Source organism: Mastacembelus armatus, chromosome 9 (genome assembly GCF_900324485.2).
Source record: "Mastacembelus armatus chromosome 9, fMasArm1.2, whole genome shotgun sequence".
Lineage (NCBI taxonomy): Eukaryota > Metazoa > Chordata > Actinopteri > Synbranchiformes > Mastacembelidae > Mastacembelus > Mastacembelus armatus.
This window is the reverse complement of record NC_046641.1, coordinates 14,669,665-14,681,839: the sequence shown is the minus strand read 5'-3', so window position 1 is coordinate 14,681,839 and position 12,175 is coordinate 14,669,665. Positions and strand designations below refer to the sequence as shown.

At 40.6% G+C, this 12,175-nt stretch overlaps 1 protein-coding gene across 2 annotated transcripts in view; it reads left to right on the top strand.

The window, feature by feature from the left end:
- Positions 1–4,932, top strand: part of sema6a (sema domain, transmembrane domain (TM), and cytoplasmic domain, (semaphorin) 6A) — a 99,556-nt gene extending 94,624 nt beyond the window's left edge. For both annotated transcript variants that reach the window (XM_026321316.2, XM_026321315.2), the window contains one exon: positions 538–4,932. In XM_026321316.2, the coding sequence (XP_026177101.1) occupies positions 538–1,700 (1,163 nt within the window). In that variant the 3' untranslated portion in view covers positions 1,701–4,932. The remainder of the gene's footprint in view (positions 1–537) is intronic.
- Positions 4,933–12,175: the final 7,243 nt, after the last annotated feature.

The following is a 12,175-nucleotide window of genomic DNA, read 5'->3' as shown; positions in this document are numbered from 1 at the left end:
GAGCCTAATCAGAGCCTTTTTAATGTATTCTCTGTGATTCATGAGATTGGATCCAAGCTTTATGAAAAGTCTCCCATTTGCATCTATGAGAAGAAAGGGTTTGAGTATTTCAGGCTCCTTTATCTGCACTCGTATCTTTTTTCATTTCAGCAGAGGGTTTTATCTGGGATTTAACACGTGAATCATAATCGCTGCTCCAAAACACATTTTCAGTCTAAGATTGGATTTTCAGAACATACTGAATGTTGCTACTTCAGGCTACCATTTATGCCCATTCTGAATAGGTGTTCCTTATGATTGGATAAATCCTTCCACATTTGCATGTTCTTCATGCAATTATTTAAATCTCTAATCTTTTTACCCTGAAAGTATATTTTAATTATTGTAATTCAATATTGTTCTTTATTTTTTGGTTAGTCTAGAAATAAATATTTTATCCCCAACAGCTCTATTTTTCTCAGAAAGTTCCTAAAGCTCCCACCAGTAGCAATGTCATCCCTCTGCCAGTCTGAATGTCATCTCCACATCTCTCTGCAGGTGTGATTCGTGAGAGCTACCAGAAGGGTCGTGACCAGCTGGTTCCCGTGACCTTGTTGGCCATCGCTGTCATCCTAGCATTCGCCATGGGTGCAATCTTCTCTGGCATAATTGTTTATTGCGTCTGTGACCACCGGCGGAGAGATATGGAACTGACAGGCCACAAGGAAAAAGACAACCACCATCTCCACTCCCGCCGTGGATCCATGAACAGTGTGACTAAGCTAACGGGCCTGTTTGAGACACAGGCCAAAGACGGTCGCCCCGAGGCGATCCTCACTCCTTTGATGCACAATGGGAGACTGACAACAAACGGGAAAATGCTGATAAAAGCAGACCAGCACCACCTAGACCTCACTGCTCTGCCAACCCCTGAATCTACCCCCATGCAACCACGTCGTAAGCCCAGTCGGGGAAGCCGTGAGTGGGAAAGGAACCAGAACCTCATTAACGCTTGCACCAAGGACATGCCACCAATGGGCTCCCCTGTTATCTCTACAGATCTGCCCCTGAGAGCGTCACCGGGGCACATACCTAGCGTAGTAGTGTTGCCTCTGCCACAGCATCAGCACCAGCTCCAGCCTCATCTGCAGCAGCACCAGCAGTCCTACCAGCACGAGTACGTGGAGCAGCCCCACCATAGTGACCTGAGCATGGGCCACAGTGTCATGGACGACCAGGGGGCCACTCTGGAGTACAAGACAGTGAAGAACGCATGCCACAACCTTAACATGGTAGATCCAGATGGGGTGCTGCCGCCTCGTGTGCCCCAACGAGAGGCCTCCCTAACCATTCCTCCCGCTGTCCCACAGATGGGCAAACGCTTGGAGGTCCACTCGTCAGTCTATGGGCTCCGGAAAGGCTCAGCATCTGCTGCTTCGGCATCCTCCGGTCTCAAGAAGCACAACACCAACTCATCTAACTCCTCCCATCTGGCGAGACATCACAGTTTCAACCGTGTGGAGACTCCACCACCTGCGCCTCAGAGAGTGGACTCCATACAAATGACAGCACAGGGGGTATCTCTGTCACGACAGCCTGGAATGAGCTCCTATGGTTCACTGCCTCGAACCGGCATTAAACATCTCAAGCCTGATGTCCCTCCCAAACCCTCTGTAGTGTCACTCTCAACAAAAGTCAAGTCCAGTGACTCCTGCACATAGTCAGTCTGTTATCCAGTCAGTCCAATGTGAATGGACAGTAGTGAAAGTTTTTTTCTGAAAAAGAGAAAAAAACAAGGAATACTGTACAACTTGCATCTCCTTTTAGTGTTCTTTTGTCTGATTGTTTTTGGTGTACAGTACAGTGAAAAATGCAACACGGTTTTTTTAAGAAAACACTTTCTTTTTATATAAATATGTAAATATACAGATGGTTGTTGTCGTTCGTTGCTGTCATCGAGCTCATGCTCCACCTGACTCCTGGTTCCTGTGTAAACTGACATAAGAGCATGTGCTGCTGAAACAGAAGATGATGCTTGGCGTGAATATTTCATCCAATGGCACCCTGTAGCATCCAAGACGGTGGCTCACTTGTTTGTGGTGTCTTTAGCCACCGGGACCTGACCTGATTCTTCATCTAAGCACATAAGAAGACAGCACGGCGCGCTTGGAAAATAAACATTGTACAGTACTTTGAGGACTGTGGAATCTGAGTGAGCCGGCACTCAGAACGACTGAGCTCGGACTGAAAGGACAGACATTTGAGTTCCGTCAGAAACTGTGAAAAGCCTCTCAGTGTTACAGCAATCAAGTCCTACCTGGGTTTGACTGAAAGCCTAGGCCAGAAGAATCTGCTACTGTACTGGTTACTGAATAACACATGACTGTTAATACTAATAGCTTGTTGTATTTATTTTTATTAAGTGCTTTTGAAAAAAAAAGACTGACTTTCTAGGCTCAGAGAGAGAGAGAAGGGGGGGGGGGGCAGAGAAGAGATCTTTTAATATGAATTAATGTGTGAGAAAAATCTTATTTAAAGTCATTAAACTGGAGCCAGTAGAACTTTCTTGATGACTAAAGGTCCACTAGGTCTTACTGTGTGCTCAGTGGGACCTGCAGCTTGAGATATATGTGACTTCTGTGAAGAGGAGGAAATATTTATTTAAACTGTGCCAGACAGGGACTCTTACCTTAATGGACCAGAATTTCTGTTGTTTTAGTCCAATCATAAAAACGACTTCCTGAATCTCACCCTTTCACTTCAGTGAGCATCCCTTCAATCAGCACTGTGGTTTTGTGTGAGTTGGTAATATTTGTCCTAAATAGTTGCTGGCTTACCGGTGCCATCAAAGCTCACTGTTGCATGTTGCAAATATAAGAGACACAGCTGCAGCAACAGTACAGGAATCTGCATACACACATACAAAAAGAAGCTGTAAGTGACGCTGCAAGGAAATGGTGCAATGCCTCCATCTTGGAAAGTGTCACCTTCTCTAGCAGCGTCACACAGATGAGCAGGCAAAAAAAAAAAAAAAAAAAAAAGATAAAATCATCTGTATTGCCTGCTTATTTTTCCACATGTAAATTTGTGCCTTACACCCTAAAGTAGTGACAATGTTTTCTTTAATAGCTGTTAACTTTGTTTCCTTGTAGTATTTTTTTATTTTATTTTAATTTTTTTTTTTTTACATCATGATATTTCCCTGGTTTGATAAAAATGCAATTAAAGAATGTAGGTGTTATTGTTGTAATTCTGGTCTTTAGACATAACACACTTACAGTCCAGAGGGAACACAGGAAAGAGGGGGATTCCCTTTCCTCTTTCATTATTTCTCTCTGACACATACACATAAACACATGCACATACACTCACATACACACTCATCTTTGTGGTTGATTTCTGATTGTGCCATTAATGCGCTTAAAGCAACCCTTTATGTTGTGTTGGCAGTGTCGATGAAGACGTTGTGAGTGTTTTTGATTTTCTACTTTATAAAATTTAAAAGTCCTGATATTTGTTTTTTACTTTTATTGCTGTCTGTTTGTTTGCAGTGATGGTTAATTGACAGATTTAACTGAACAATTGAACATCTGTTACTTGAGAAGGCCAATGTGTGCGTATCTTTCTGGTACACTGCAATAATAATGCAATGACCAGCACAATTGCGAACATACAGTATGAGATACACATAAGCACCCAGCGTACTAACCCAGTGCTAGGCTTCTTGTGTGCATTCTTAACACTCATTTGTTAGGTAGTGGCATAAACAGGCTGGTTCCTGTGAAGAAAGTTGACATTTTAAAACAACATTAAAAAAAATGTACCTTATTTAACCCCCTTTTCTAAGAGAAAACCCAGTTTGAGGAAGTTTAGAGAAGCTTTTATTTTGTTTCACTAACTCTCAACTATCAAGGCCTTAATAGCGGCTGAGAGTTTGACTAATCAGAACTTTTTTTTTTCTTCAGTTCCTGTACTTGATTTTTATTGATCGCCACCCCAACACTTAAATCAAATGAGCACTCCCTTAATGTTGTATGTGTAGATAGGTAAACATTTTTCTTGATATCAAACAATTTTATGTTTCACAATGGAGGAAAGCCAACTACGTCCCAATCCACAGCTAATGTGAGAAGGGCATGTAGGATCTGTGACCTGACTAACATACGTGTACATAGTCATGCAGGATTCAGTTGCAGCTGATGAGCAATAGATGAGGTCAAAGCGGAAGCCTCTTCAGAAACACGATCTAAGGTCAGTTGACACAGTTATAACAGTGATTACTTAATGCTTCAAATTGCAAATGACCCAGGATTAGTATGAAGGGGTGTGTTTACTCCAGACTTCCAGAATACCACTGCATTGTAGACTGGTTACTGGGCACTACAATGCCCTGTTTACACCCTCCAGTGTATTGAAGTGCATGGACCAGCAACTTTCCCAGGCCTGGAATAATGCTGATCTACAACTAAATAGTTCTTGTCTAGAAATGTTCAGTTGTATTAGCTCTTGCCTTGGAGAATTGTCGTTTCCACACAGAATGTGAACAACAACAAAAAAATCTAAGACAGAGGTTAAATGTCCACATCCTGTCAGTGCATTTCTACAGCATCAAGCATTTTGATGTGGGAGTAAAGTAACATTAACATTTTCAGGACTGGATTGGGTTTGACTGTGAGGCTGCTGTGGACAGTGGGGTTCTTTGGTGTGTGCCTTTTTTGTCCTTCACCCTTGTTTATAATACACTGCTATTAGATGCAAATCAACTCTCGACTTCTCAACCTTTTGAACTTTGTAAGCTTGTAAGATATTGTGACGTCACAAAGTTTTTTGCCCTATTCTCTCCACTTCCTTAACATCTGATTCACAGCTTAATGTATGTTGTAAAGAAAAAAAACTCTTTAATTTAATGCAAAATGTAATAAAAAAAAAAGAAAATAAAATTCTTGTCATGAAGACTTTGCTATGTCTTTGACTTTTTCTTCTTGTTTCTCCGCCTGAGGTGGTTATCCTTATGCTACGAATGTCTTTGTCATTGAAGTTTGTGCAACACCATTTGGGGAAAAACCAAAAGCAGGTTTAGCCCAGGATTTGACGATTCTTTCAATACAGAAACCGTTATAAGGAAAATATTTTACTTCTTGTAAAACCACTTCTAACCCCTTGAGATCTGAGAAACTTTGTTTTTAGAATCTACTTCTGACACAAACCAAGCCCTAAATGGATGAAAGTACTTCATCCTGGTGTGTGTCTTTTTTCCAAATCATATCTATAAGTGAAAAAAGACAAGGTTATGAGCAGAGAGAAAGGTGTGTACTCTATTATACTATTGATCTTGTTGGTTAAACTGAGAAACCAATTTGATGGATATTGCAGGCAGAATTGTGTTTGGCAGGCCGGTACCAGAGCCATTTTAAATCACCTTCCATGCAGCCATTAGAAGTTCATAAGTGTGGTGAAGGTTCAGGGTAATTTAATCCCATATAGGAAATCAATAAACACTTCAAATATATTCCAAAGGCAAATGCATGGCAGTGGAGCAAATTTCAAAACATAGGTGATAGTCTTTTATTTTAGTTTCATTTAATGGCCTTGAAGTTGCATCTAGAGGAACCTGAATAAAATAGCAAACTGTTTTCATTACAAAAGCCCTAAAACCTGGACACTACCCGCTTAGCTACAAATGGCAGACAAAGTTAGCAGCCAGCTGATGAATATAGTGGTGTTTCATAGCTAAAGACCCAGATAGTTCTTTCATGATTTAGTAGATACCAAACAAGTGTTTAAATTGAGCAAATATTGGACTCATATTCTCCTTGAGAGCAACTAATTTGTACAGTATAAGAATTTATCTTGACTCTATTAGGTTTTACATCAATATATGTATCAAGCCTTGAGTTGTGCCTACTTTGTTTGTTGCCAGAGAGTATGTAAAGTGACAAAGGAGTAAAGGACAGAAGGCAGGGAGGGAAATTAGATCCCCTTTTCAACTCTGTGTGACCTTAAAATGCCTACACTATTACTTTATCACATTCCTGTCCTCAGTTTAACAATGGTCATAAAAACAAATGTCATAACTCACAGTGAATCAGTTGTGAAAAACACTGACCAGAACAGCTCCCGTTTCAAACTAGGGTCTCCACTTTCATATGACAGTGCATCCTTGGTATCATCTAGTCAAGAATTGTGGCTTTGAAAGGTAGTTTGACACTCACAGCTTTGATCATGAGGTGAGTCACAACTTACAAGCGGTGGTACGAGTCAGACTGTGCATGGAGATCAGATAACCAGGATGTGGTGCAACTAATGAGGCTTGTCGCTGCCTTCACAATGCTGCATTGTGCAGTCTGCATTCAGGCAGAGATCAAGATGTAGATATTCTCACCAAGTCTTTTCCAACATGAAAAGAACACAATCATATCTAGTGGTGACTAGTGTGAGCTGATATCACCACAGAGTTAGTCAAAGTGCAGCTCGGTGACCTCAAATGGTTGGTATCTAAAGGGTCAACACAGGTGAATCCTATGTCTCTTTGTCTGGGGGTTTATGATTAAACACAAGTCAGTCTGCACAGATTTCAGGCTACAGCTTTGACTGACATGCAAGTAATCCAGTGCACGCAACTTAATATGTGTCAGTATTAACATAATATAAACCTCAATCCTAATGTGATTGAGTGGTTTAATTATTTTAGCACACTTATAATACTCATGTTACTGTCCATATGCTACTTTTCAGCCATGACATCATTGCTGTTTATATCATTTGTATGGACTGTCTTTATAGATTTTGATGTAGCCTGCACCATTTTGTACAATGAATCACATCCATCCATCCATTCATTATCTACCACTTATCCTGCAGTGACAGCCACAGCGGTCTGAAGCCAGTCTTAGCTGAAACTGGGCGAGAGGCAGTATACAGCCTGGATACATCACCAGTCTATCAGAGGGCTGGCACATGGAGACAAACACTCACATATTCACAACTATGGGCAATTTAGAGTCACCAGTTAGCATAACCTGGATGTCACTGGGCAGTGGGAGGAAATCAGAGTTCCTGGAGAAAACCCATGCAGACCAGGGTAGAACATGTAAAACCCACACAGAAAGACTGGTTGGACAAGGGCTTTAACTCAGAACCTTCTTGCTGTGAAATGACACTGCTAATATATACACTAATACCATAATGAATCCAATTTTAGAGGGTATGTATGCATTACTATTTGATAATGAGTCACTGGTAAGGTACTGTGCAACAAATTTTACCAGTGTAAATCAGTAACAGTCACTCAGGATTATGACCTGACATTCTGACCTGTCAATCCAAGAGCTCACTGGGTCCTTTCCCTGCCAGCAAACAGTTTCAGAAGGCAGCCTGCCAGATATGAAACAATCTCAGCCACCCAGCAGTCAGCTAGCAGTCCAGATAACCAGTCTGCAAGCCAGCCATTAAACCCTCCAGCCAGCCTTTAAGTTAACTATCAAGTCATTCACTCTGCCATCTGGCTTTGCCTCGACCGGTTCCCCACAACTCTAATCCACCCTGCATGCTCGCAGACTGGCAGTGCTCATTTCGAGTGTCCCTCAAACTGTGGACACAACAAGCTTAGCCATGTGCTAATCCGCGCCGCCCAGTCCAGCTATCATTATCCCTGCACTGATACTGCCTGTATCCGCTGCTGCTCTTAATGGCACACGTTCTAAGTTTTTTTTAATGCATGGTTCTGCCAAAAATGGCTGCTGCAGCTACAACTCAGACACAAAAGAAAGACACATCAACGCACAAATGAGTAGACAAATGAACAAATGAAGAGGCATCAGTCAAATGAAAAAAAAAAGCCAGCACAGATTCAAATGAAGTCAAAATACAGACACAGAGGCAGACAGAGACAGACAGACAGACAGACAGACAGACACACACACACACACACACACACACACACACACTTCTAATGAGTCCTCTGTGAATTAATATGGCTCTCAATGGGATGTTAATGGGGGTCAATAGATCCCTTAATGGCCATGGTTGTGGTTGGTTTGTCATTAATGTGTCATGGAATAAATACATGTGGGCGTCATAGTGGAGTCTGTGTGTCTGTTTTACAATAATGTGTGTTTCTGTAGTGTGAAGGGTGTGGAGAGGGCCACATTTAGATCTTCATTTAAGCAACTAGAATTTGGAGACAGTGCCAAAAACCAGTTTAAGAAAGTCATAGACTTTCCCAGCACTGTGGCAGGCCACACCCACTATTATGTTATAATAGCATTATATTTGGCATACACATCTGTTCATCCTAAAAGCCTTTTTATCTTGTATGTCAAAAGTGAAAACATAATTTTGAAAGAATACAAATAAATATGTAAGATGAGCAGCAACATTATTCCTTATAAAAGAGTAACAGGCTGCACACTGCTACCTTTCAGCTACATCTGAAAAAACCCACCAGCAACAGTTGTACAGGTATTTTAAGCTGGTTGGAAAGTTTTGAGAGGGGAAAGGCTTTGTTAATGGTCAGCTGGACTCATGGCCTAGTTTTTCAATATTTCTACAATCCTGACCATCTGTTGGTATGTCTGTGTGTTTTTTTTTTTTCAGTTAGTGCGTTGTGTATGTGGCTATGTGCAGTAGGTCTGTCTATGACTGTCTCTAATCCTGTACTCTGAGGAAAAACAATTTTTCAGAGTAGATGCAGAGCTTATTGTTGTTCTGAATGCCCCAACAGACACTTTTCCAAGTAATACTGCATCTGTTATTAGAATGGTATACCATGCCAAGCCTTTGTTGCATCTCGTTGTTATATACTGAATGCAATAGTTCTTTTAAAAATCAATTGTTCATAAAGCATCACAGTGGTAATATGCTCTTTGCTGAGGATCTGTGTGTTTTAATGACTAGCATTCACACTGAACCTTATGTCTTGTGCACTGAACAATATTCGCTCCACTTCATATTAAGCAGATTAGGTCTTGCAGTTATCTGGATGTTGGCCAAAATTCATTTTAGAGCAGATATTATTGCCTTGACGAATACGTAAAAGCACACTGGAGACATTTTATTCTTGTAGAAAGCACATTATCACATCTCCAGCATTTAAGCTGCACTAAATGTACCTTTAAGGCATTTAGGTGGCCTTGTTGTAAGTGAAAAGACCTGTACAGGTGTAAACAATAAAATAGGTCTCCATGCTGCTGCTGCTAATGAGTCATGAAGCCTGACAGCCACTGGGAGCAAAGACATGTGAAATTCAAAGAGAATGAAATAAAGAGTCTGCTTTAAAATGTGATATTACCCAGATAAACTAAATACGGTGTGACTGATAACATAGCCTTTGTGTTATGGAAGTGTATCTTCATGTAGCTTTCTGGGAAAAATATTACATACATTCATTTAAAATTCAAAATGTGTCATTTTTAGTATTCCATTAGTGATAAACCTGTATTTGTGCCATAAACGTCAACCACAAATCCAATGAAATTTCCCTGCAAGGGTGTTATCATATGAAGGCTCACTGAGAAAGCAAGATTCATTGAAAAGATGGGTAGCACCCCCAGCACTGTCATGGTGATAACACCCTATTCTTGTATGATTTCCAGCATACTAAAGCATGCATCATTCAGCCCAAACTCTCAGAACCTGAGAAGGATTCGGCAGAAGATTCTCAGTGAGGATTCACAGGAACGAGGGCGAGAGCAACTGTCTCTTGTGCTTTGGAAAAGAAAAAAAAAGAGCCTTGGGCTGTGAAGAAGCAGCAAGAGGAGGATACCTTTGAGACTTCTGATGGCAGAGTGAGCAGGGAAAACAGCCAACTCTTCTGCTGTTATAAGCCCTGTGTTGCATTCACTGACGAAGGAACAGGGGAGAAATTGTCAGGGGGAATAAGGGCAAGATGGTGTAAATTTGGAGCACAGAAGCCTTAAGGGGACACTGTGCATGCATCCCTGTGGCCCACATACAGTAGCATATGCACATGGCTTAAGAGGTGGCTAAAGAGAATGACTGGCAAGAGGATCAAAACAAACCCCATGGGTGATGTTGGAGGGGAGCTCAGGGACTTGGGATGGAAGTCTGTTCTCATCTGCTGGTCATATGCAAATTTGGATGTGCACACGCTCACACATATTCAATAAGTCTAAGAGTATAATGACCATAAGTGAAGGAGAGATAACTAAAAAAAAAAGAAGAAGAGAGGAAAGTCAAACTGACATGCACTCATGCACACATACATAATATAAGGCTCTAACTGGGTGATACTGCCAGAAGTGGAGGGATAATCTCGTGAAAATGCATTTCTGTGGAGAAGTTTTAGTGGCATCCTGCAAAACAACCTGCAAATACTAAGAAAAATGCCACTCAACTTTATACCACAATGATCTGTGACCTGGTTTCTTAACACTGTCAGCCTCTTTGAGGCAACACAGCTACATCCAATTATTTCTGTTACAGGGCATTCCAATATTTTCTGTAAACATACCTACTATTTTCATACCCACAGTTGCAGCTACAATTGGCCCGATCAGAAGACGATATAGTAAGTTTATATATATAGATACTATATATATCAAGTGTAAAACAAAATGTGTGAGTTGTAACTGCCTTTGGTGTGATAGAGCGTAGGTGCAGCGAGTAGCAGGAAAATGTGGTGATAATTTAGGGAGATCCAAAAAGTCAGAATATAAGGGAGTGGCAGCTTCCATTAATGTTGTCAAAACAGGGGTGACAAAGATTTAAATGAGAAGTGTCACTTGATTCATGATTTCACATATGTTGTTCATTTTGCACAGGACAGACTAATCAGTGTGTGAGAGTATAAACAACTCCCTCCCAAAGCTCTAAACCCAAGCAGCTAAGCGGTTTTCTGTGCCGTGAGCTTCTTGAATAAAAATTGAATATGGAGCTGATTTTGTGAGAATGACAGTTATTTTAAAACTATGTATTTGAAGTCAGAAAGCTTTGTCAAGAGTTTTAGCCTGGCTAAGATGCAGCACAAACTGAGTGTTTTTTTCCTTTAGTTCTCAGTCTCTACTGAGAGTTCGGTTTCTTTTTCTGTTCATATATATGTTTAACTTTGAATATGGCAGAGAAGCAGGAACAGCTGTGCCCACGTTTACCCTCAGATGACATCATCTTGAGCACACTGTCAGTTTAACAGTAGCTCAGTTCTGAGAATACATTACTGAATTTGTCAAGTCTCTGCGACCCAAAATGTTAAATTTTAAATAACTAAATAAAACATTAGAATCCAATAAAAATTTTAAACTAAAGCTTCATTTAAACCTGTTTTTCACAATAAGAGTCTAAAGCAGGGTCGTTCTTATTTCAGTTCAGTGATTTTAGACTTCAGTTCATTTCAATTTGTTATTTATCCAAACACTCATTTGATTTGTAATTACTGTTTTATTTCAAAATAAAACAAGATAAACAGGGCATAGCCAGTTATGTGACTGGCTGCTCACAACAAAGTAGCAGCCAATATTTTATATAAGAACTATTTCAAGCATAAAGAACATTAAATCTGAGTGCAGCCTAAATTTTAATTGGTATGATGCACGTTAACCCCTAATATTGTTACTCAGGTGAAAAGATCTTAATTCTTCTTCTTATAATTATTTTTATTTATCTATTATGGTCCTTGACCCAGAGCCTGTTTCAGTGTCCCTGCCATCATCAAAAACATTAGAGGAGAAGGTCAAAAGAGTAGTCAGTTGAAAGTCTCGCCTCCCTCCCATCCTCTCAGGCCACAGCAACAGGGGACAGGAGTGAAAACATGCACTTGTGAAAGCTGCCACATACTTGTTAATTTGCTGACGGGGTTTCATCCGCCTACGCTGAATGGAATGGACTTTGTGATCTTGTTTAGCTTTTCCATCCTGTGGAAATGCACGGTAACATCTTGCTCCACTTAAGAAAAGTTCCACCTGTTTTTCTGCTTCATTGTATATTTATTTGAGATACAGTACAGTCTCGCCCTGCTGCTGCCCTCACATTTCCTCTTTAGTTCTCTAACCATCAGGTTAACAAATGGATGAAATTGAAATGTAAATAAAAGATGAAAACAGTAGGTGGATATTTTATAATCAGTAATATATTGACTAATTGACTATGGGGCAGTCGTGGCCTGATGGATCGGGAGTCGGACCCGACAGTTGCGGGTTCGAGTCTCAGGTCCGGCAGGAGTTGTCGGTGGTGCGGAGTGATT